The sequence below is a fragment of the Cibotium barometz genome, chromosome 25, assembly GCF_041138505.1.
Source record: "Cibotium barometz isolate CiBa-2024 chromosome 25, ASM4113850v1, whole genome shotgun sequence".
In the NCBI taxonomy this organism is placed as follows: domain Eukaryota; kingdom Viridiplantae; phylum Streptophyta; class Polypodiopsida; order Cyatheales; family Cibotiaceae; genus Cibotium; species Cibotium barometz.
In genome coordinates, this window is record NC_141070.1 from 55,081,026 (window position 1) to 55,107,752 (window position 26,727).

Consider the following 26,727-nt stretch of genomic DNA (forward strand, 5'->3'; position numbering starts at 1 on the left):
CCTCCCCAGGGATGATCACAGAGAGTGTTAGCCTTTGGTTGTATGGTGGCCGCCCTATCAGACATTTGCATTGGGACCCCGGTGAGTGGGAGTGGAAGGATGCTTGTAACCCTTTGAAAAGCATGCCTTTTTTCAATTATACGGTGTGGAATGCCAGACATCTTATCTTGGGACACATCCAGAGTGTCCCTACTCTTTTGATTGGCATTCAGAGGGTATTTTGGTGGAGATTGGGGCATTCTTGTAGGAAGCCACAGGTTTTCTCCTTTATCTGGGTTTCCCTTCATGGTGGTCTGGCCACCAATCAATGGAGGTCTGTTATTGGTGCTTGCCCAACATGCCCTAGATGTGCAGGAGTTTCGGCAGTTTACCATTGTTTATGGGAATGCAGGGAAGCACAGAGGGTTTGGTCTGCGATTGCACACCTCTTTGGTAGGATTAAGAGGAATGCTTTCCATTTCCATCAAGCCCTGACCAAAGAAAGTTCCGAATAAGGCGACGAAGCTGGCCAATGCAGCCCTTATGAAAAATCCAACACGAAGCAATAAACCAAGCCGTGGCTAGCAAAACTTGGTTAACCACCAAAGCTCTAGAGGCCAAGTCGAGCTTCCTCCTACTCCAGTGATGAAGTTTGCTTTTAATGCTTAAGAGCACTCGAGCAAACTGTTGTGCAGGGGAGATGTCAACGCCCACCTGACAACCAAGGTATTAGGTAGAGCATCCTCTCTCAATCCAAGTAAAACCAACATCTGTTCCCCAATCTGCAAGAGGAGAATCACTGATCCAAAAAACCAATTGATTTATGCCAATTGACAGTAGCTCCTGCTGCCAAACAGAAGGCCTCCAAGGCGCTGAAGCTTTCGCCCCCCCTGCTCGCGCTGCCGCCTGCTCGCACTCCCCCCTCCCCGCCCTCGCGACTGCTCCCCCCGCCTGCCCTGTCCTCTCCGCCCTCGCGACTGCTCCCCCCCCTGGGTTTTCTCGCGCCCCCGCCCCTTCTCTTTCGCGCCCGCCGCCCCCTGCCCGCCTGCCACGCCTACTTCGCGGTCCCCTGCTCTCTCCCCCTCCTCCGTGACCCGCCCTCTCCCCCCCCCCCCCTTTCGCGTTACCTCCGCCCCCCCTGCCTTTCGCCGCCTCAACCTTTCGCCCCTCCCCCTCAAAAATTTTATTTTTTTTTTCCGCCCCCCTCTGTTTTCAGCACCTTCCCCTCTGTCTCCCCCCTCCCCATCTGTCTTCCGCCTTCCTCTTCCGTCCCTCCCTGCTCCGCCTTTTGTGCAGCTCGGTTCTTGCAAGACACTCCGTTTTCGCTTCGCCTTCGACTAAGCTTCAAACACTGATGGAGGTTCCTCCCGCCCCACTTCAGAGGGACTCTTCCGCAGCCCCCTCGCCCGCCCTTGAGGATACCCCCATCAGGCTTTCTCTTTCGCCAGAAGAGGAAGCTCGAGCACCGCAGAGGAGACCTACCATGCCGATTCGGGCTTCATGGATATCCTCTATCTGCAGTCGGCTGAGTAGTCTCGACACTAGACAGCGCTCGGAGGCTTTTGACTACTCCTTCACACGGCTTTTTGGAGCGGAGGGCCCCCATGAGCCCTCCGGCCCGAGGGGAGGAGGCACTTGATTCAGCGGTGGCCTTCTCCTTTCCTCTCTAGATGTACATAAAGCTAGGAAGCCAATTTTGGGCCTCCGATTGTAAATGGGCGGCCAGCCATTGTAAAAAGTAAGCTCACATATATAAATGATTTTATGGAATATTGAAAGAGAAAATCCCATTTGTCACAATTGACTCTCTCTCTCAAGCCACTTCAAAAAGCAAGCTTGAGGATGGAGAATTTCAGCCCTCCTTTATTGAAGAGCTGAATACCATCAAGGAACAAATGAGGATCATTCGAGAGGAGGAGGAGCAACATAAAGAGAAGACATCTTCATGGGTGGAGGTGATCACAAAGACACAAAAGAAGATGGACGAGGCCGAGAAATGGATCGAGGTCGCCAAGAAAGGGAAAGGTAAAGAATCGCCACCCATCCCCACTCCCACCATCATCAACAGGACCCTTGAAGAGGAGCAAAGGAGGAAGACCCGGGCCTTACATGTAAGAGTGTCCGGTCTAAAAGACCGTGATGATGCGGAAGGGGAAACCAAGGAGCTCTTCTCTATGATGGGCATTGAAGCCATGCACACAAAGGCATGGAGAGTGGGAAAGAAGAGAGACGGTAGTGGCGAATCTTCTAAGGAGAGAGCACTTATCATTCGTTTCCCCTCCATGGAAGCGAAGGACTTCTTGAAGAGACGTCCTACACTCAAGAAGACGGGAATATTTCTTGGAGATGACCTCACACTCTCGCAACTTGCCCACATGAAAGAAGTTATGCCCGAGATAAGGGCAGCCCGAGAGAAAGGGAAAGTGGCCTTCTATAGAGATGGTAGAGTGGTGATTATGGAGAGGCGCTCTTCATGACGGCGCGAGACCTATGGGACTACACTCAAAGTTGCTACTTGGAATTGTAATGGATCTCTACGCCTTGATGTAGGGGCTTTTGAGGATAGTTTCACTGGGAGGGACATCATCTTCTACTGTGAGACGCATTAGGCTCCTGGACAGTCCATGCCACATGTTAGTGGATACCGATGGGAGACAGCTTGTAGACAAGAGACTCGTTCAGAGCATAGAGGACGGGGCTCAGGAGAAGTGGCAGTACTGTTTAGAGAGGAGCTCCAGCCACTGCTACATATAGTCCGCAGAGATGAGCAGGCTAGGTACATGTGGGTTAGACTGAGGGCAGAGACGGGTAGATATCTCTACATTGCTATATAGCTATTTTGTTCCGAGTACATCAGTGTATGCATCACCTAGCGGGCAGTCTCCCTTTTCTATTTTGGATGATGACATTTGGGAGTTCTCCAGGGATGGTGACATCATTCTCTTGGGGGACTTCAATGCCAGGACCGCCCATAACCAGACAGTATTTTATGATTCCTCAGAGGAGATGTTGAGGGAGCTTGATGTTAGGGATATGGGCCTATCTAGACTCTCACAGGATGAGGAACATACAGTGTATGGGCGGTATTTGCTAGACATGGGGACTGCACATGGATTGGTCATCCTGAATGGCCTACAGAGATTCCCGACATCGGGCGGTTTCACTAGCTTTCCACATCGGCATGGTACTAGTACAGTGGACTATGTTATGGCTCAGCCCAGTCTCATTCCCTCTTTTCAGGATTTTATGGTAGGCACTAGGCCGGTTGGAATAGCAGTGGATCATGCTATCTTGTCCTTCACTCTCACATTTCAGTTCAGCACCGCTCTTTACGAGGGAGACTGACACCGTGTACACGGATGAGATATACAGACGCTTATGTGCCGAGGAGCCGGGACGGCCATTAGATGAGCTCACTCAGATATTGATAGAGACGCTTCATGCTGCAGCATCAGAGGCATATCCCCATAGTCAGCCTACACGGAGACGATTTGGGAACATGCCCCACAACAGTTGGTATGATGAGGAGTGCAGAGAGATGAGGATCAGATTACAGAGAGAGGTGCTCATGGGTGTTACCAGTCACAGACAGTCACGGATTACCTTCCGGCACCTAGTGCGACGGAAGAAGAGGGCTTATCTTGCTCAGTTAGAGAGGGATTTGTACCAGTTATTTGAGTCAGGACTCAGGCGAGGCATGGAGACTATTCCATGAGCATTCACCATCACCAGCCATTACCTCCACAGAGATTTGGGGTGAGTATGCAGCATCCCTGTACACAGCACCAGGACAGCCGCCCCTGCCAGACCCATCGGAGCCATGCCCAGAGACATGTGCTCTCTTTACTGCTGAGATGGTAAGGAAAGCTATTGACAGGATGAGGACTGGGAGAGCATATGATCATGATGGTTTGGTAGCAGAGCACTTTATTCATGCCAGAGATATGCTTGCAAAGCTTATTGCTATGATGTTTAACCGAGACATGTGTGAGGGTTTTCCTAAGACTTGGAATATGTCCACGATTGTGCCTATCTTCAAGTCAGGGGATCCCATGCTTCCTCGGAATTATCGTACCATCATGATTGGTCACACATTGGCTAGATTATATGCATCTATTCTTGAGCGCGAGTTGAGTAGATGGGCAGAGAGAGAGGGCATACGTGCATCAGGGCAGGCAGGGGTCAGGAGAGGTTTCTCCACTCTTGACCATATCTTGACACTCATAGCTATTATTGAGGAGGGCAGATTATATGGCAGGAGGATTTATTGTTGCTTTGTGGATTTCCGCAAAGCTTTTGACACAGTACCGAGAGCCAGACTGATGCGCAGACTACAGGAGATGGGAGTGCCCACAGAGCTGATTTGGGGAATCATGGCTTTATACAGGACAGTTGTGGGGCAGGTACGGATGCATTGCACACGTTTGCAGAGGACAGTGGATTGTCTGTTAACCTTGGTAAAACCAAGGTGATGGTGTTGAACACCACAGCACAGTGGGTTAGGAGGTCAATACCCACCTTTACATATGGTCAGGAGACAGTGGAGTATACAGATGCATATACTTACCTTGGTGTGGTTTTTAGTGGCCCACTATTTTCCTTGAGGAGAGCAGCGGAGACCAGATTGACCAGAGCTTATGCAGCATGGGGGAGACTAGAGAGGATGTGTTCGCAGGTTCAGTTTCAGGAACCTCGAACAAAGCTCTGGCTCTTTGACACTTTGGTCACTTCAGCCATGCTGTATGGAGTGGAGATATGGGGACCCTCAGTGGATCACCACAGCCGAGCTGGTAGCACCGATGGATGGAGACGTATGGAGAGGTCCTTGGTTTCTATGATTTCCCGGATGATTAGGGCCAAGGCCTCCGTACCACATGATATTATCCATGCAGAGATGGCTGCCCCCCATTGGTAGTAAAGGCACTCACTCGATCAGTCTCCTTTATACATAGCACTTGGGCTCTCCCTAGAGACAGATATGCTCGCTTAGCCCTGGAGTCTTCACGACAGTTGGCATCACAGGGAGACGGATCATGTTGGTATGCACAGATGACAGCTTGGTTCCAGCTACATGGCTTTAGTATGGACAGGCTACCTCCATTTCAGTACTCCCTAGATGCACCCTCCCTCTCTCTCACACGGGTAGAGATTACCAGACTTATCAGGCAGGACTTGACTCAGCTGGACACTAGGAGGACATGGACACAGCCGACACACGAGCTTGGTACGAAGATGGCTTTCTATAGAGATCATCTTCTCCAGCTCACGGAGGATGGGTTTGTGATTAGACCCAGCTACATGGATACTCATCTTTCTCATGGGGTCCGGTGTGCTATTGGTCAGATGCGCACATCCTCACACCAGCTAGAGATTGAGATTGGCAGATTCAAAGGAGTACCAGCTGAGGCCAGGATTTGTCAGCTGTGCCAGATGGAGCCAGAGACAGAGTTACATTACATATGTCACTGTCCAGTATATTATGAGATACGAGGCCGCTTTCACTGCCTATTCAGAGAGGGCTTCGGACCACTTTCTAGAGTCATGAGATACCAGGATCAGAGATGCCTCGGATTGTACTTGCTGGAGCTGCGTAGACATAGAGAGGGTCTCCTGAGAGGGAGGGGATCAGAGAGGGAGAGACACCTACAGAGGCAGATTACAGACTTCTTTCGACCAGAGATTGAGCAGTCAGGCCAGCAGGCATTGCAGCTAGCCCCAGAGTACAGCCGCACCAGAGGTACACTGATTGATCAGGCTATAGAGCTGGGGCGGTCCAGGCGCCCCAACCATCTCGACACCGGCGGAGACTACAACAGAGGATCAGGACCATACTAGCACGGCATGGGAGACGTCCAGTCAGAGTACTCACCATGGAGGACATTGAGGATATCCGCCATCGACCGATGAGAGATATCTTTGGATAGTGATGTGTATGATGCTTACCTTTGTTGTTGGAGTTTTCCTCCCAGATGTTATCCATTAGGAGCTCCTAGTACCGTACTTTTCCTCATAGTTGTTTCAGTTTCAGTTAGTTATTTAGTTGTTTTTAGCTTTCCTTACACAGACATTGTATCAGATCCACCAATTGTTGTAACCTTTTTGGTCTCATAGGTCATTTTGGCCTTCTGAAGACATTAATATATCATTTCATTTCTCTCTCTCTCTCTCTCTATCTCTCTCTCGTGCTTATGGTTGCATGCTTGTGTTTGTGAATGCTTTCTTGCTTGATTGTTGTGTATGGGTGGAGTGGATGGTGTTAGTCTAGCTTCTCTTCTCTTTTCCCTTCTCTTTTCTTTCTATCAAGATCAAGATGCACAAGGCATCTTCAAAATCATGCTCATTAGCATTGAGTGGAGGTAGAGCTTTCCATAGCTCTCTTCCTCCTTGCTCATTACCTTGCTTGTGGATCTCCACTTGGGTGACACAAGTGGTGGAGTGAGCCCCCAGCGGCCTCACATAGGAAAGTTAACCCTCATTATGTTTTGGCTAACATGTAACAAATCTTGATGATCCATAAAGAATACAAACTTATTAGCCAATAGATAATGTCTATACTTTTTAACTGCATATACCATGGCTAACCCTTCTTTCTCTATTGTGGTGTACTTTATCTCAACTTCACTGATGAGCTGTCGACTTGCAAAGTAGATTGGATACTTTAATTTATGCTCTCCTAGTTATACAGTACACCCAATTGAAAAGTTTGAGGCATCAATATGCACATGGAACATGAGGTCCTAATTTGGTGGTCTCAAGATAGGTGCATTGGCTAATTCCCTCTTAAATTCATCGTAAGCCTATTGACATTTCTCAGACCATTCGAAGACTTGGCTATAACAGCATAGGACACAATGAATCTCTGGTAATAGACTATGTGGCCCATAAACTATTACATCCCTTTATAATTAGTATGTGGTGGCAACTCTTGTGGCACTAGTGACCGGGAGTGGACTCTAGATCTCGCTCTTAGCATTTTGAAGACTCAGGCAGTTGAGTTTTCTCACCATGTGAGCGATCTGGGGATGACAAATGGCGGCAGGCCATTGTGGATCGCGGGGTCATTGTGCCTGGTAGAGCACAGTATTTATTCTGAGGATGCACGATGAGCTCTTTGGCGTGCTCAATGTCTATGCGCCCAACCATGCTAGTGCCAGAGCAGAGTTCTGGACCCTTGTTACAGATGCATTGCCCGAGGCCGCACATTGGTGTGTCGGGGGAGACTTCAACATGCTTGAGGACCCGGCCGATAGGGTGGGAGGCAGTCATGTTACAGTGCACGGCACGGAGCTTGCAGCTTGGGAGCGATTTTTCATGACACTGCGGATCACTGATGCATGGCAGCATGAGGCTTTCTCCCGCTCTCAGGACAGTCTTAGTTTTCCTCGGTCGGATCGCCGGCAGGGAGGGACTAATCTATCACGGATTGATCGCTTCTATGTGGGCGACAGGTTCGGGGAGCGTGGAGGCTCCGTTGGCATCTCGCTGGCACCTCTTTTTCAAACCATGCGCCAGTTATTTTGACACTTGAGGAGAGGACACAGGAGACCAGCTTGCAGTTGAGGATCCCAGAGAGGATACTTACAGATCCCAGTCTTTCTGAGGACATTGAGAGGATATAGCATGATAGCCAGAGCTCTGACCTGGATGCAGCAGGCTAGTGTGCCCAGGGACTCATCGAGCTCAGCTCTTTTTTGCACGCTGTAGCCTTGACACGGCTGGGAGAGACACGAGAGCGGGAGCGTCGCTTGAGACGTAGCCTTGCTTCGCTCCAGTGCCTTCAGGAGCAGCAACCTACATGTGAGTGGGTGGCGTCCCAGCTGAGCCAGGCACGCCAGGAGGTTAGAGAGGCAGAGGAGCAGAGACATGAGTTCTACTATCATCGCCAAGCCTCTCAGTGGACGCAGCTTGGTGATAGAGTGACTGGGGAGTTCTTTGAGATTACCGGACCCCGCCATGCTCGAGCAAGAGTACGCCAGCTCAGGAGGCAGGACGGATTGACGCCTGCCTTCTTTATGCGCTATTGGGACCTTTTGGGGCCAGGCCTCCGCAGGGGCTTTCAGTAGGTTTTGGACACTGGGGTGATGCCACAGAGCTTTTAAGAGGGCTTGATCTTTCTTATCCCCAAGGGGGAGGGAGTGTTAGATGATATTCGGCATTGGAGACCTATTACGATCCTGAATACCGTCTACAAGGTCCTGGCAAAGACCTTGAGTTTGAGGATCCAGCCCTTCCTTGGGGAGCTTATTCATGCTACCCAGACAGGATTCGTCAAGGAGCGTAGTATCCTTGACAACATTTTCACCTTCTGGGAGGCGACGGCCGGAGCTAGATTTCTCGGTGAGGACCTGGTCGTGATGCTTCTCAATTTTGAGAAGGCATACGATAGAGTCGATTGGGGTTTCTTAGAGGGCACTATGCTTCGCCTGGGTTTTGAGCCAGTCTGGATTCAAGGAGTGGCGGCTTTATATTCCACAGCTCGTAGCCAGGTGCTAATGGCAGGAGGACGGGGGCCGAGTTTTGAGTTGACCAGATCAGTCCGTCAGGAGTGCCCTCTCGCCCCGTTTCTTTTTCTCTTCTTTGCTGAGGCTATGAGCATGTATCTGACAGCAGAGGTGGTTGATTTGAGAGGACTCCAGCTCCCAGTCCGGGGTGAGGACCTGCGCGATTCTGAGTTTGCTGATGACACGGGATTGTTTTTGCATGGCCAGGAGGCCAATCTTCAGAGGGCAGAGCAGTCGCTACAGGTTTTTGGTGCAGCTTCGGGAGCATTGATCAATTGGCGCAAGACAGTGGCCTTTTGGATCAGTAGCGCTCCCACTCCAGCATGGAGCCCAGACCCGGGTTTTAGATGGATTCCTCCTGGCACAGCAGTGCGGTATTTGGGATGCCAGATTGGACTTGATTTGCCACCTGAGCAGCAGATCGCCCCTCTTCTTCTGAGCATTCGTAAAAAGCTTTTGTATTGGAGTACAACTCGGCTATCCTTGGCTGGGAGGGTGGTGGTGACAAATCAGGTGCTTTTAGCGACTATGTGATACATCACGTCTTGCTGGATCTTCTCGATTTCTTGCATCAGCCACGTACAGAGGCTGATCAGGAACTTTCTTTGGTCTGGGCGGGATGGTCAGCCGGCTCGGGCTAAGGTTGCTTGGGCAGTTATTACTCTTCCGTTGGCCCAGGGAGGCTTGGGCATTATAGATCCAGTTGATCAGAGTAGAGCCTTATTGGGGAAGCTTATTGTTCGGGGGCTGCTTCCAGGCGCTGAGCCTTGGAAGGAGCTTCTTTTTCAGCGACTGCAGTCTAGGGCTCCCCCAACAAGGGGCACTTGGGCACCAGAGATACAATGGATCTTCATAGAGATGAGGAGGACAGGCCTCAGTAGAGGATGGGAGGACAGATTTGCCTTGAGCATCCTGCGAGCTTGGGAGCTGCTGAGACCGGGGCTTTCTCACAGACCTCCTACTTGTGATGAGGAGCGGGCCAGCAACCGCTCATCTGGATCCCCGCGGTACGCACAGAGCAAGGTCATATGCTGGGTTCTCGGCCTCGTCCAGCCTGGGGACCATTGGTGGCAAGCCCAGTACGCAGTTTTGGAGACTGGCAGGCCTTCTGCAGATCCAAGTGGAGAGGCTGAGTCACTTCAGAGGGGGGCTGATTATGAGGGATGACATTCAGGAGGCACTCACTGAGGAGTGGTTCATGCCTTTTGAGCCAACAGCCACACGATGGATGGGAGCCTTTACACAGTTGGAGATCCTGATTGCTGTCAGAGCTTGCACTGAGGATGGTAGATGCCTCTACTATGAGATCCAGGATGAGGGCAGACTTCTTCAGAGAGTGGAGGCGGAGTCGCCTTTGGTTGCAGAGTGCATCTTTCAGAGGATACGTGTAGTGGCAGCCGCTTCCCGGAAGTGGCATATTGATCCAGACCCTGCAGATGTGGACTCTGATTGGCGCATATGGGCATGCTGCCCGGCCCTTGGCCCGGCTCCAGTGGGACCCTCGCGAGTACGAGTGGCCCCCGAGGCCACAGAGATCACCTTTTTCCAGTACACTGTTCGGTTGGGGAGGCATATTTTGTCTGCGAGGAGGATGGTCTCTCCAGTTACATCGGAGCATTGGCGGCTACAGGGACTCTCACAGGAGTTCATTGAGGATTTTTGGACCAGGCTCTGGGCTAGCCGACAGGCACACAGGATCTCGACTTTCCAGTGGCTGGTTGCCCACAGGGGCTCTGCAGTTGGCACCTGGCTTGTCTACAGTGGTCTTTCGGCGGCCTGCGTCCGATGCGGCCACCCATTGGAGACACAGAGACACTGCCTATGGGACTGTCCACAGGCGCAGTAGATTTGGCTGAGGATGCTGCGCATTTTGGCCCCCCTCTCTCCAGAGAGCATGTATACGTGGGGTGCCGCTGCTTGGTCGACTTCGTTAGGGCCTGCTCTGGGATACGAGACGGAGCAGGACAACCAGGCCATCAGATTCATTAGGGGCCAGGTTGGACACAGGAGAGGGATCTACGATCGGGGCTCCTCAGCAGCCTCACCATATGGTTCACCTGGAGAGCCCGGTGTTTCAGGGCCTTTGAGGGGAGACTGGAGCCACCAACAGAGACTGTTCGGGGGATTTGGCAGGAGTTGATCCACACCCTGCGAGGACAGTATGACCGCATCCGGGGCGACTCAGATGCGGCGATCTTGCGGCGCCAGGCCTTTCACACCACTTGGCACAGCGGCCCCTTCTATACCCTACACGCGGGTACCCCCGCTGGCATTACACGCCACCTGTTTGGCTTTTCCCCCCTCCTATTTTATGATATAGCCTCTCAGTTATTTGTACTGATATTTGTACTTTTTTGCACCTAGGGAGAGTCTCCCTAGCTGCCTTGATTGGATCTCTGCTCTGCCTTCTTATGAGCAGGAGAGTTTTTGTAGCCCAGCGGGCGTTTTTTATAACTAATGAAAGGATCTTTTCTCGGAAAAAAAAAGAAAAAGAAAAAGAAAAGGCCTCCAAGGCTGTCCGGAAAGCACATAAACAAGCATGTGAAGCCTCAAGGAACAATGTCGTATCATTTGCTAACTCAGAGTCCAAAAACTCTTCCTCAATGCATAAAGGCAACTTGAGACCCACAACACCAGGGGCAGCCCTAAGTAACCTGCTCATAGCCTCAGCTACAATGAGGTACAGTAAAGGGGTAAGGAGACAGCCCTGCCTCACCGAACGGGAAATCTGAAAAAGCTCACCGTGCCCCCCACAAGCTAAAACAGTGCTATGAGCCTCCCTGTATAGGCAGGGCACCCCTTTGATCTAGTTTTGGGAAAACCCCATGTGTGCTATAGTGCCCTCCAAAAAATCCCAATCCACTATGCATACGCTTTTTCAAAATCAAGCAAAAGAATGGCAAGAGGTTGCTAACTAGACTTTGCGCACTCGACAGCTTCCCAGAAAGAAAAGATGTTATCAAATATACTCCTTCCTTGGAGGAACCCATTCTGTGTATCATGGATAGTCCTTTGGAGAATCGGCTGAAACCTTATACTCAAGGCTTTAACTAAGATCTTATATGCAGATCCAAGGAGAGTGATGGGCCTCCATTGCTTGATGTCAGTCTTGTCCCCACTCTTGGGGATAAGGTGAATCAGCCCCTCCGTGAGGTATGGCGGCATCATACCCGACAGCCACATTTCCTGAAGGGCAACAGTGATAGCATCTCCAATATGATCCCAAAAAAGAATAAAGAAGGCGGGAGAAAGACCATCATCCCCTGGGCATGAACCACTGGAAAGAGCATGCAGTGTGTGAAGGAATTCATCCTTCGAGAAAGGGGCATCCAAGGAAGAACACATAGCATCTGTAATGAGCCTGGGCATGCACTCCCAAACTTTCGGCCGTGCCACATCTCCTGGAGGAGAGGGCACCTCTGCAGTCAACAAAGACAGATAAAAATCTGAAGCAATACCCCTTACCTTATCAGGCTCAATCTGAACCTCACCTTGTGAATCTTGCAAGTACCTCACAGAATCCCTGCTATGGGAAGGCCTGTGTGCTGAAATAAACTCTTTGTTGCATCTGCCACCCATCCGAGTCCAAAAAGCCTCGTTCGCATGAAACGTGAACTCAGCCCTCCTATCCATGGCCAGCTGTAGCTCTGCTTTAACTATGGTCAAGAGGTCTGTAATCCAAGACGCATGTGGATGCTTTTCATGTTCCCTCTAAAAAGCAGCAATCCTACGCCTAATAGCTCTCTCCTCGTCCAAAGCCTCCTTCTTCTTGGACAAGATAACGCAATGATAATGATGGATGATCCTCTCAAGAGCCAACGCAATATTATGAGGAGGATCAAGACCGTCACAAGATCTCCATATCTCTTTGATCTCAAGGGAGATGTTAGCATCTAGATAAAGAGAGCCAGGGATAGGTGGCAGGCATAATAGCAATGGTGCCTCCACTGTCCAGGGACCAATCATCCACAGAAAATCTGTCTAGGCATGCAAAGATGCTCTCATCCCCACTCCTGCGGTTATGCCAAGAGAAAGATAAGGAGTTTGGCCTTCTCTGGAAGTCATCCTCAGTCCAGCAATCCCTGCCAAAAAAAGAAAGCGTGAACCTCTCCCATGAGGTTCTCTCCAAGGGTGTAAACCCCCTTCGCGTCCACCCTTCTTGTTAGAAGGTTGCTCAACCATATTGAAGTCTCCTCCCACTATCCAATGATCAACTTGGGGAATGACATTTGTAATGGTGTCCCAAAAGGCAACCCTTTCACCTCTCACGTTAGGTGCATAGATATTCAAGATTCCCAATTTCTGACCCTCATGCATGATCAAGATCCACTGCGCTGTAGCAGGGATGATAACACCGTGCCCAATAACATGAGGCATAACAGATGCTGCCATTGAAATGCAAACACCCCCTCTAGTCCCAACAGTCGAGGACCAGAAGGTGTGGCCAGAAAGCATCTTACCGGTTTTGCCACACTGAGATCTATCCAATTTGTGTTCCTGCAACAAAAGTATATCCATAGACCCTCCTGTAACAGGAGGGTGAAGCTGGTCCTTCAGAAGGCGCTTCCTACCACAGGTGGGAAGCCCTCCAAGGCCTTGAACATTCCATGAGACGATTCTCATGGAAGAGAAGAGGGTTTGACCCCCGATCTAAGAAGACGATGGGCAGCCTGAGGACGCCTCTCATAATGCTGGAGGACGGGATACTCCACGGGGCAAAGTCCACTGAGAGATGCCCATATGGCTAAAAGTACCCTCAGGGAAGTCCCAATCCACTCTATCATAGGCCTTCTCAAAATAAAAGAGCAGAATGGCTAAGGGCTGATCGCTTTAGCCCATTCGACGGCGTCCCAACGATGCTCTTGCCGTGTAAGAATCCATTCTGAGTATCATGAATGACATCCTGCAAAATTGGCCGCAATTTGATGCTCACTGCCTTAGCAAGAATCTTATATGCAGTCCCAAGTAAGGTGATAGGTCTCCACTGGCCAATCAATGTCTTATCCTCACTCTTAGGAATAAGATAAATAAGCCCCTCAGTGAGAGAAGAAGGCATAGAACCTATGTCCCACATCTCCTGCAGAGCCGATGTGATCTCAGCCCCAATCTCATCCCAAAAAGTAATGAAAAAAACAGGGGAGAGGCCATCCTCCCCTGGACACTTACCATGAGGTAAGGCATGAAGAGCATGACTGAACTCCTGCATAGAAAAAGGGGCATCCAAAGCAGCACACATCTCCTCAGTGATCAAATGTGGCAATGCATTCCAAACCTTCCTCTGTGCCTTGTGTCTCAAATCAAAGTGCGGCTCAAGGTTAACATCCATTACCTTGGTTTAACCAAGGTTAACAGAGAGGTCCTGCTGAGTGCACTAGTCCTGTAAGGCTCCAACTATCTCTGAAGCTCCTCAATTGAATCTGAGAGGAGGAGGATGTCATCTGCATAAAGTAGTATGGGGATCAATATGCCTGCTAGTGTGGGACCAGCCTCGCCTAATCCGTCATGTCTTGTGATGTACCTCCTAGGGCTCTCACTCGTCCGGTGACGGACTCATAGAGGGTGATGATGCTCCAAGCATAATGCCCTAATCCATAATCCACACAACACACAATGAGTTGTGTCCACACTCTACTAACCCTAGCTAATGTCCACACACTATGACCAGCTGGACACGCGGTCATTTATGTCTCACACATGTTCCTACCTAATCTGCCAGCACATAGCATAGCTGGCTCACACTGACATCGAGCTTGAATCTCAACAGCCCCTCTCAAGCTCATGATGTACTGCCGATGAAGATGTAGATGAGCTTGGGATATCAAGACTCTCAACACTCCCCCTCAAGCTCATCCCATGTACTCCCAACATAGTCCGGAAGTACTCAAACTTCTCCCTACTAAGTGGCTTCGTAAAGATGTCTGCCACCTGCTCATCAGTCTTCACATAGTGAAGATCAACTGTACCATCCAGCACCTTTTCTCTGACAAAGTGATAATGGACCAATCATGATCGTCCTGTAACTATTAGGATCAAGTGGATCTTCGGCTTTGAGGATGGGGGTGACGGTGTTGGTGGACCAAGAGGGTGGAAATCCTTCACAAAGGGCTCTATTGAACATGTAGGCTAGTAGGGGCGCCAGGGTATCATCGGCATGCGAGATGTACTTGGCCTTGAGTCCCTCATGATCTTGGGCTCACCCATTACGTAGTCTACAAATGGCCTTGAGGACCATGCCCATTGTGAAGAAGGTGGTGGTGGTGGGGGTAGGGGTGGCTGATGGGGGATATGATAGAGGGAGTGTGCATAGGAGTGCCATGTGTCCAGGTAGGTGATAGGTAAGGGGAGGCGACGTTCTTGGAGTTTCCTCCAGACCTCTTTGCGGTTCAGCCCTAAGAAAAGTCGGTATAACTCATCCTCTTTCCGAGCATATAACTCCCATTTCTTGCGTTGGGTGAGCTGTTGAGAAATCCATTGCACTTGGCACTTTGTGATTTGCCCAATCCATACCTCATGCTTAAGACGAGAGCACGTGGCTCGACATTCATCATCATACAAACAGTTATGGAGCATGGAACCGCAAGGTGGCTTGGCGGTAGACCAACGCGCAATGAAAGAAGTGGTGACGGATGTGTGGAGTATGGTGGTGAAAAGCTGTGATGTGAGGGTGGGTAGGGGGACAATAGGTTCCACATCCTAGAGTTGGCGGTAGATGTGGTTGGAGTAAACAAGGTCAAGCTCGTGATAAGAAAGGACCTAGGTGTAATGTGAGATGGGGGGTGGTGGCGGAGGGATGGGTGGTGTGCAAGTAAGAGTGAAAGAGAGGTAGACATGGTCAGCTTCAAAGAGGGGTGGGATGGAGAAGTTGGGGAGGGGTGCCAAAGCCAAAGATCCCATAAGGTAGTCCACGGTGCTAGTACCTCCTGAGCGAGGGAAGGAGGTGAGGGCATCAGAGGAGGGCCATCGGGACATCGCGTTATAGATAACGAGACCATGTGCAACTCCGTGCTCTAAGAAATATCTCCCATACACCATGACCTCCTAACGGTCCTGTGACGATCTCTACAGCCCCATGTCAGTGATGTCCAGATCGAGTAGTGGGACTTGCTGACTTCCCGTCTTGGCGTTGAAGTCCCCAAGCAGGAGGACTTCCCCCAGCTGAGAGAACTCCATAATATCCCCATATAATGAAAAGTACGGTGACAGGCCATGCCGTGCGGCGTTAAGGGGAGTGGCGTGGTGCAGAATAACACACAACAATGTGGATGACACTGTCACTGCTAAGTTGTAGCTGCACCCAAAGATACTGTGCATCCTCGTCCTTCCGGACGATACTGAGAATTATCTATCAGCGATGGGATCTAAAAAGGACAGCTATCCCTCCAGAGCCACGTACTCCTCCTGATGTGCGGGTCTCGCCTCGGAAAGCTGACTCCCACTCATACCCGGCTATGTATGGTAAGCCCCTCTCACGGTTCTGATGAGTCTCTGTATAGAAAATAGCATCCTTGCCTGTGAGAATCTCGCTCAAACCTCCTGGATTTGACCACAGCATGGCATTGTAGTTCCATACTGCTAACCTCAAGTGTTTGGTCTCATAGACCCTACGTCCCTATTTGGGATGGCGCTCAATGATAATGACCCTTCCACCTCTGTAGATAGCCCACTTGCCTGCTCTACGGGCCTCATGAACTGTCACCATCGCCTCACACCGGTGTGCCACCTGTGCTGGGGTGAGATCATCTCCCATGTACACCTGTATGCCCTTGAGGGCAGCCCATTTGTCTAAGAAGGCTTGTCAGGGCAGAACAGGGAGGCAGAGGGGTCAGCCTAGTAGCACGGCAAGGTGCGCAGTGCAGAACAGGGAGGCGGAGAGGGTCAGCACAGCAGCGTAGAACAGGGAGGCGGAGAGGGTCAGCGCAGCACAACAACGCTAAAGGGGCACAGCAAGGGCCACCAATGCGCAGCACGAACAAAGGAAGGGGGGGAGCTGGCATATCCTGTCCTCTGGTGCGGCCGCCCTAGGCCCATATCTGGCAATCTCCACTCTCAACTGGTGGGACGAGGTGCGGATCTGGCCGATCGCACATCTCACCCCAAAGGATAGGTGTGTGTCCATGTAGCGTGGGTGGCTGATGAACCCATCCTCTGTGAGGCATAGGAGGTGATCTCTGTAGAAGGCCATCTTCGTCCCAAGTGGACGACTAGGTGAACTCCATGTCCTCTAAGTATCCATTCTGACAATGTCCTTCCTGATAACCATGTTCCGCTTTGTGCAGCTATTGACAGGGCCTCTATGCTGGTACTGGAACGGGAGGAGTGCCTCCATCTGCATACCGTGCATGCCAAACCAAGTGCTTATCTGTGCATACCAGCACTTTGTATCTCCCTCAAGTGTCAACTGCCTTGAGAGGACTCCAGGGCTAGCCGGGGGTATCTATCAAGTGGAAGCTCCCATAGCCTGTGCCAGTATGTCGCTGTCTGGAATAGAGCCTCTGTCACTATTGGTGCAGCCCCCATCTCTGCCCGCACAATCTCATGTGGCATTGATGACTTACCCCTAATCATGCGTGAGATCATCGCCACTAGGGGCCTCTCCATCGGCTTCCACCCATCATATACCTCCTCTGTATTTGTCTCAGCCGGCTCTCCTCTGTCTCCTCCTGTGGTATAAGCTAGGACCCTAGATGGGGGCACCATACAGTACTGCAGGTGTAACCAGAGTATCAAATAGCCAAAGCTTCGTCCTCAGCTCCTGAAACTGTATCTGTGAGCATTGCCTCTCTAGCGAGCCAAGGGCTGCATATCCCCTCATCAATCTAGCTTCGGCCACCTTCCGCATCGAGAATTGAGGTCCAGCAAAAGTGATCCCAAGGTATATACATGAGGTAACATACTCCCACAGGCTCTCCATTGTATGTAAACTGTACTGCAGATCTACTTATCCACTGTGAGGAGGTGTTAAAGATCATGACCTTGGTCTTTCCAAGGTTCACAGTGAGGTCCCGGTCCTCGTAAAAGGCCCGTAATGCATCCAAATGCCTCTGCAGCCCCTCTGGTGAATCAAAAATAAGAACAATATCATCTGCATACAAGAGGATCGGTATCAGGACTCCTGCCAAATGTGCTCCTGGTCCTCCCTGTCTGTCTATGTAATCCGAGATCTCGTCAATATATAGACCAAATAGAGTAGGAGACAAGGGGCAGAGAGCATAATGATCCCCCAAAGCATCTCTGCTGGCACTCCCATATCCTGCAATCTCCTCATTAGTCTAGTCCGTGGGACGGTATCAAAAGCTTTGCGGAAATCCACAAAGCAGCAGTATATCCGATGCCCGGGAGCTCTCCCCTCCTCAATGATCCCCCGTAGTGTAAAGATATGATCTAGTGTGGAGTGCCCTCTCCTAAAGCCTGCCTGCCCCGGTGCTCTGAGTCTCTGCTCCTCGGACCATCTACTAAGCTCATGCTCCAAAATCGAACCATAAATCTTGGCCAACGTGTGACCAATCATGATAGTCCTGTAGTTGTTGGGGTCCATGGGGTCACTTGCTTTCAAGATAGGTACAATAGTATTCGATGACCAGCTGACAGGGAAGCCCTCACATAAAGCCCTGTTAAACATGTGAACCAGTATAGGGGCTAGGGTGTCCCTGGCATGGGAGAAATGCTCGGTGAGAAGTCCATCATGATCCTCTGCTCTCCCAGTCTGCATCCTGTGAGAGAGAGGAGGGGGGGGGGGCATGCACAGCAGTGCAGAGAACAAGGCGCAGCAGGCAGCGCAAACAGGGTGCACAGCAGCTTTGCAAATAGGGCAGGCTGAACAGAGGCAAAAACGGTGAGGGGGAGGCTGAAGTAAAAACGGGGGGTGCAAAAGAGAGAACAGAGACAGATAGAGAAGGGACCCACGCGGGAATTGGAGGGGGGGGAGGGATGGGGGCATGTTGGAGGGGAGGGTTTTGCAGATGTGGGCAGGACAAGAGAGTGAGAGGCTGGAAGGGGTAGGCAGCAGGAAAGAGGGGGTGATGGGAGAAGAACGGAGGGCAGGAGGGGCTCGCGCACAGAGGGAGGGTGCCCAGGGACTAGGTGAGGAGCTACTACTGGGTAGCAAGAGCTTCATCTCCTATCAGTGTTTTATGTTAACAACAATTATTACCTCTTTATGAAGGTTGTAATCTAATAGTGCTGAAAAAGGATAAAGTGTGTGTGATTGTGAAATGTAAATGGTCAATGGATCCTTTGGTCATGCCCGTCTGCAAGGATCTCGTCTGGGTCATGTAGCATGCTCTCTCCTGATTTCAGCAACATGTCTCTCCCTCTTAGTCAGTGGGCATGTGGTCCTGGGTCAAGGTCAATCACCCAGGTGGGGACTGGAAACCATGAAAAAGTCTCCAGAGGGGGCCTGAAAAGTATCCTGTGACGCTCTTGAGGAAACTCACTGATCCATAGAAGAGTCTACCATATTCCTCTTCCTGTTATCTCTGTTTTAATTGGCAACCTAGAAAAAAAAGTGATGAGAATCTGTCTGGTCTTAAAACAAAGCTCACAAACGTGACTAATCCCAAGGAGAAACAAACCCAAGTATCTCTGATCAAGGCAGCGGGAAAGGGGTCCAAAGCCCTCTTTTAAAAGGCAGTGGTATCAACTTCTGATCTCAAAGTAGACTGGGCCTCTGATCCTCTAACCCGACCTTCCCCACATAACAGAGTTGACAGATGCAATATGTTGCTTCTGGTTGTGGATTTCCATAGGGCCTTATCTCAAATCTCGGACAGTGGCAATTCTCATGACAGAGTGACAAATGTCTCCGGAGTTAGCCAGGTTCCTGTACAAAGCCATCAGGAGAAATTTGATGTGCTGAAGTACATTCTCAAAGAAGGTGCCAGAAGCCAACATCATTACCGAGTCCTACCAAGAGATAATGGAGACAGTTTAAGCAAGGATTGCAAAGGCTCAAGACATACACCGGGGCAAGCCAGTAAGTATAAGGTTAAAATGGAGTACAAACAAGAAGATTGGGTGTAACTCTGGATCATGAAGCTCATGCTGGGTAAGACCTTCCCATGGCTTTCTTTTCGCAGGTTTGAACCCACCTTGGTTGTCGAGTGATCATCAATAATGTTAGTATGAAGCTCCAGTTGCCTCCCAGATGGACAATGCATGACGTGTTCCATGTCAATTGGCTGAAGCCATACAAGGGACCAGCATTGAATTCTATTTCAAACAAAGATTAGTGATCAGCCACCACCATGGCCAAGATATGCACGATTGCAGGCAGTTTTGATGAATATCTTGACCAATAAACGATTTGATGGCAATCTTGCTTGAATTGAGGAATGCAACGCTTTGCTACTGGTAAAACTTAAACAGACAATAAGGTGATAGCTGTTTGTCTACGACCAGGTCGTCTTGGGTTCAAAACCTCACATGGTGTTTCCTCAGCGGCATCACCTACAGGCGGTGATTAGGTGGTAAAAAATAGTAAATATGGGAGGATCTTGGGCCTAAGGCCAGTCGGACAAAAAAAAAAAAAAGAACTTCAACAGACACGAGTGAAAAAATTATCTACCAGCAAGATAGAGGCGATATGATTGGATTTTGGAACTCAAAAAGTGTCTTCCAGCAAGATTAAGTGATAAATCTTTTCTGAAAACTCATTTTATTTGTGCATAAAAGCTTCAAATCATAATAAAATTTGTAGTGTTTAAGAAAAGCACCCTTAGAAACCGAGGTGCACGGATTCTTGTATGTTTCGGTGCTTCCAAGTCTGAAAGGCCCTGGAGAATTTCTTGGGTCAATGCGCGATCTAAAAGAGGAAGAATTCTCCCGATAGGATCGACGACACATATGTGTGGATGATGACTGAGATACCTGGGAACATCACAAACTCATGTTCAAACTCCCTGAAATAAAACTTGCCCTAACATGTAAATTTACACAACACTTCCATTGTTGTCTTCCATAATCTATCAAGTCCAAGTTCTTTCAGCATGCACGAATGCACGTGCGGATATTACACACACACACACACTTAAGAGTGTCACGACCCTGTTCACTCGGGCTCGAGAATGACCTCACAAGAAGAGATAGGTCCTTGGAGTGAGCCCCTCATGCTCATGTTTATGGGACTTTAGACAGGTCATGATTATTTGGGCTTCCATTTCTTTATTGCTTGGTAGATTGTCCGCACCATTGGTTACATGACTTTGGGATTTGTTGCATGCTCGACACACACACTTAGGATAGCTACTACTCAGATATCAGAAACAATGGAAAAACACTTCCAGCTGTTGAGGGGAAAGATCTCCAAGGTTAAAAGAATCTCAAAGTGAAAGATAAAGAGACCTCCTAAAAAAAGGAAGCATATGATCATCTCATGGCAGAAAATCAACTGATTTCATGCATGATAGATCGTCCACAAAGCCCAATATCTAGCCGAGGAAAGGAAAACCATGTAATTTGGCAAAGGCAAAGAAAATCCAGAAGAATTTCCCGAAGTTGTTGTTGGGAAATCGCACTCTCAAGTGCTCCGACAGTCTGTCCAGGAGAGCACGAGAAGTGGGGCATCCCCATAACAAATAAATAATTGTCTCTTGGCGATGAGAACACCTGCCTGCAAGAGGCGGGTGCAATGTTTCTCTTAGCTAAGAAGGTGTCAACCGGGAGTGCACCCACAATGCATCTCCACAAGAAAAGTCGTCATTTGAGAGACAATTTGCTCTTCCAAACTCTAGTCAAAGAGGCCTTCCACCAACAAAGAGGTTTGTTTACATGCCACCACTTATTTGCATGTGTTTGTATCCAAGGTGGAGGGAGAAAAAATTTATAAGCTCTAGCTGCCATGAGGTGATGGAAAGAGAACACACAGACACACACACAAGTGTCAACCCTGTTCACTCAGGCTCGTGAACGACCTCACAAGTGGAGACCCAACCTCACAGGTGCACATAGGTCCTTGGAGTGAGCCCCTCATGCCCATGTTTATGGCAATTTAGACAGGTCACGATTGTTTGGGCTTCCATTTCTTTCTTGCTTGGTAGATTTTCCGCACCATTCGTTACATGACTTTGGGATTTGTTGCCTTCTTCCATAATCAGTCCGTTATTTCAGCATGCATGAATGCATGTGTGGACATACACACACACAAATATGGATAACACGCGCACACACACACATACATACATACATACTTTTTTTGTGTAAAACCATTGTTCTATTACTTTATTGTATAGAGAAAAGGACCCCCCCTGGAGATTCATAGTGCGACCTAGAGAGCCCCACAACCCCCCCCCCCCCCCCCCCCCCCCCCCCCCCATTTATCTTCCTACGCTCCTTCGCCTCCTTCTGCACCCCCTTTCTTCTGCCTCGTGCCTTCCTTTCAGCCCCCGCTGCTCTTGGTCCCCTTGGTTTCTTCACTCTCTCTCCCTTCTGCGCGGCTGCGCTTGCCTCTGCCTCGCCCTCCTACTGTGCTTGCTTTCCCCGCCCCCTCTCTCTGCCAGTGCGCCGCCCCCCCTTCCCCGTCTCTGCCAGCACACACCCCCCCTCCCCTCTCCACCTGGCACCTGCCTTTCCCCCCTCCACCTTCGCCTCTCCAACACTTCTGTGTTTTTCATCTCTCAGTTTTCTATCTCATTTCCGCTGCACATTCTGACATGGTATCAGAGCCCCAGGTGGCTTGAAGCTTTGGAGACAGTGAGAGCTTGTGGGCTTGCTGTTTTTTGGTGCTGATTGGAGAGTATTTGGGCTGTTTGGGATGTGGAGAAGCAGGTAGAAGGCGGGCGTCATTGCTGGACAGCTACCTTGCAAGAAAACGCAGCCTCCTCCTGCCCACCCTCCCTTCACAAGACCATGTGAACCCCCGACATGGCAGATTTGCTCGAGATGGCGGAGAAACCTGTGAAGATCCCCATCCTCCTAACATTCCCGGTGGACCGAAAGTTGGATGGGAACAACTATGGCATCTAGACGGTGACGATGGAGTCTATTTTGGAGTGTTATGATTTGGTTGATTTCATCATGGTTGGAGTTCCAAGGCCAGATTCGAAGGAGGAGGAACTTTCACTTTCAACTAAGAAAGAGGGGGAGGCCCACGCATAGTTGTGGGATCGTGTCAATGCCTGTGTGCATTCTTTCATCTTCCTCAACTGCACACCCCAAGTGATCAATCATATCAAATATATGACACTGGCTCGAGGGATTTGGTAGCACTTGGCCTCTCTGTACAATCGGATATCACCCATGAAGAGAGTTTCCTTGGAAGTGCAGATATGAGTGATGAATCCTGCAAAGACTTCGATGATGCGGGAGCACATCAACAAACTCTAGGCTCTTCAACAGGAGGTTCTTCAAGCTGGGAAGGAGATATCATCAGAGGACATGGCCATCACCCTGTTGTCTCATCTGTCCTCTCAATACTCAACTTTCTATTCTTCTTTGATCACTAGTGGCAGGCTTAGCACCATTACTTGGGAGGAGCTTGTGCCGATGATATTGGAATAGGAGGAGCGGTTTCTGAACCCTCCATAGGGCGGAGGTTCTGAGGCTTTGACTGGCCAACGGTCGAAAGGCCACAGAACAACAACAAGGGCAAAGGGAAGCCTTCACAAACAAAGTCTTCTCAGGAGGAGCCCGACTCGGATCGTGGCCAAGTGGACCTGTAACCATTGTGGCCAGAAGGGTCACTATTGAAGGAAATGTCCTCAGCGGAGCACCGAGAAAGGTGCAAAATTTCTTAGCTGCAGCCGTAAAGACTCTAGCTTTTGCGTACTTGGAGATTATGGACACCGGAGCTTCATCCTCTTCAAGCAGGGAGGCGGTTGGCGTTGGGGGTACTCGGGAGTGGATTTTGGACAGTGGTGCTTCTAGGCACACGACTCCTTCCTGAGAGTTGTTATAGGATCTTCGAAGGCAAACATGTCACATCTTTATTGGTGATAAATCCACTATCCTGATTCACAATGAGGGCACGTTGGAGATCGTTCTTGATGGCAGAGGGGGGAAGCATTCCTCCCGAGTTCTTTACGTCCCATCTCTTAGCTTTTATCTTTTGTCCGTGCATGAGGTTTGCAAGACTGGCATGCGGGTGGAGTTTGAGGAGCATTTAGTTGCTATTCAAGACAAAGCAATAAGCCAGGTTGTTTGGGAAGGCGGAGTGGAGAATGGGATTTATAGACACTCAGCACTCTCTTCTCTTATAGGTACTCAGATCGGTGATTTGTGACATCTTCATTTTGGCCACTTGAATGTGGACTGCGGAGGGCTTTCTGAGACTAGATGGTGGATGGCTTGCCAAATGTTGGCAACATGCAAGGACATTGCAATTCTTGCATTCGTGACAAAAGTCAGACAGAGGAGCATTTACAGGTGAACTATGCATTGATGTCTCGTATCAAGAGCCTACTTCAGTTAAGGAAGCTCTTTCCCAGGAGACTTGGAAGAAAGCCATGTGAATGGAACTTGAAGCCATCGAGAAGAATGGAACTTAGGATTTGGTACCAAGGTTGTCAAAACGGTCAGTCATTGGTATCAAGTGGGTCTACAAGACCAAGTATACGTCCGATGGGTCCATGGACAAGCACAAGGCAAGACTTGTGGCTAAGGGCTATGCTCAGCGGCCAGGTATCGACTATGAGGACACTTTTGCACCGATAGCTAGGATGACCATGATTCGGACACTTCTTGCCCTTGCCTCTTCTCAGCAGTGGCTGTCATGGCCCTGTGAAAATGGAACAGTACAAGTGTGGGCATGGTGGTTGCAGAGTCAGAATATTTTATGATTCACATGGGGGGTGCCCGGACAGAGTTTAAGATGTGTGGACATCCCTAGGTGTGAAGGGGGGAACTAGAAACATTAAGCTTTAATGTTTATTAAAGTTTGCCCCTAGGCCTTAGTGGCCCTAGGAACTTATTAAAGTTTGGGGCCCTAGGGATTAATTTGGGGGAGAGTCACTCCACTTTTGGAGTTTTCTCTCTCTTCTCTCTCTCTCTCTTCCCTTTTTGGGAGTCGTGGAGCAAAAGAGAGAATTGAAGCGTGGAAAAGCAAAGAAGCTCCAAGCGGCTGCTGAAGACCAGTTTTGCTGCTGTTTTCTGTTGGCTGTGAGCTGTAACAGGCCGTACAGTGGCCGTACAGTGCTGTACGACTGCTGGTTTTGCTGTGGACAGAGGAGCGCAGGGCTGTGGGACTTTTTCACTGCTGGACTGGCTGCGCAGAGGACCTGTACAGGCTGTACAGTCAGTTTTTCAGCAAGTACACATTGTACAGCTGCCGTACAGTGTACGGGCAGCAAGGTACAGCAAGTACAGTTGCTGCAGGAGTGCAGATAGGTGCTGGACAGGTGCTGGACAGGCCTGGTTACTCAAATTCAGGCGACCAGAATCAGGACAGCCGACTGTTTGTTCAAGTACAACTCCTGGCACGTACCCCGAGGCGGTACAGACGGGTACAGTGCTGATTTTCAGATCTGTATTTTTCAAGGACAGCATAAGAGTGGACATCAGGAGGAGGATACAGGCAAGTACAAGCACACGTGTGAAGCAGGGTTGTGGATACAAGTGCCTGCAAGTACAGATTGGTGCTGTTGCTTCCTCCAGTGTTGTTTCACGAGCTGAACTTGGTAAGCTCTGTTTCTGTTCATCTATCTCTCTTTCTACTGCTTGATGTCTGTTGCAGATATGTGTTATCTGGCCCCTTGTGAGAGGAGGGGTATGGCAGATTGACAAGGGTTGAGACAGAGATTGGACAGCACATGTATGTTTGAGCTGAGAAGATGTATCATGCACTTGAGTTATGCCAGATGTATGCCCATGGCTGGCCTGCTTAGTGATCTTGGCTGATCAGAGGGAGGCACAGTGTGTTATTGTGGAACACAGATCTGTGTGCATAGATCCTCTGTGCTGAGAAGGATTTGTGGGCCGTCAGATTGGACTTACAGGTGTAAACTCTTGGCTGATCTTTGTGTTGTACTCAGCCATTCATTTTATTATAATTGAATAAAGAAATACCGCAAGGGGCGCCAAGCTTTGGGGCCAACAGGTGTCGCTGTGTTTTCAGATTTGGGCACTCTAGCTCCAATCTGTGTTTTGTTTCTCATCTAGACTACAAGTGGACGGGTGATTGCTTCTACCGCACTCTGGTTTTCTATCAGAGGCCGGTTTCAAGGTTCCGTTGCCGGGACCAATCATCAACTTTCTGAAGGGGGTGAGCTCGTGGTTGCTTTGAAGAAAGCCATCGCTGAAAATTCAGCAACCATGTCTGATACAGAGGATGAGTACTTCTATCATGAAGAAGAAGAGCAAGAGACTTCTCCTGAAAGAGATGTATCTGAGGATATTTTTGCAGGAGAACAGGCTGCAGATGTTGAGCCTTATGAGGATGTAACACAGCCAGAAGATGTGCATGGTAAAGAGGATGATGATGCTCGGTTCAAAGATCGCTTGGCTAGTGTTATGGATACTTTTATGCAGCTCACTCAGAGCGAGAGATTTGCTGAATTTTTGAGATCTCGCACAGAGCCCCGCACAGAGCCCCAGAAAAAGAAGAAGAAGGTTCGTTCGAAGAATCTTCCTCAGGGTCATAGTGGTGCCATCCCACAGGAACCATCTTTTGGCCAGTTTCCGAATATGCAGCATGCTTATGGTGCAAACTCTCAGAGTTCCTTCTATGGACAGCCACCTATTCCTCAGCAGAATATGCATCCAGGTTATCTTGGTGGTGGCTCGGTGTTCCAATCCATGACTGGGGGTTACCCTCAGGGAGGCATGGGTATGTATGGGCCTTTTGGAGCCAATTTTCAGCCTGGCATGCAAGGGAATATGTATGGTGGTATGCAGTCCGGTATGGCTGGAAATATGTTTGCAGGCATGCAACCTGGGATGCAAGGCAATATGTTTGGTGGCATGCAGCCAGGTATGCATAATGGAATGTATGGAAACATGGCTGGAATGTATGGTATGCCTGGCATGGGAATGGGAAATGTTGACCCAATGATGGGTATGAATGTTGGGGGTAGCAATCTCACGAAACCACTTCCATATGATAATCTAACGCCTATGGGAAAGGCGAAGGATTACAAGGAAGGGGGAGCTGCAGTGAAGTTTGACACTTTCAGTGGGGCCAAGGATAAATTGAAGGCACTTACCTTTTTACAGCAGTTTGATGCTGCTTTTTCTGGTGGGAATTACACAGAGTCCTCAAAGGTGAGGAAAGCTGCCACTTTTCTCAAGGGCAATGCTTTGCAGTGGTGGTCTACTCTTC

General features: G+C 49.6%; 1 protein-coding gene across 1 annotated transcript in view; it reads right to left on the reverse strand.

Annotated features, from left to right (window-relative positions):
• Positions 1-26,727, reverse strand: part of ITPK4 (inositol 1,3,4-trisphosphate 5/6-kinase 4) — an 83,545-nt gene that overhangs the window by 32,030 nt on the left and 24,788 nt on the right. Inside the window, exon 2 of the mRNA XM_086819785.1 lies at positions 20,192-20,345. Coding sequence (XP_086675911.1) covers positions 20,192-20,345 — 154 coding nt within the window. The remainder of the gene's footprint in view (positions 1-20,191; positions 20,346-26,727) is intronic.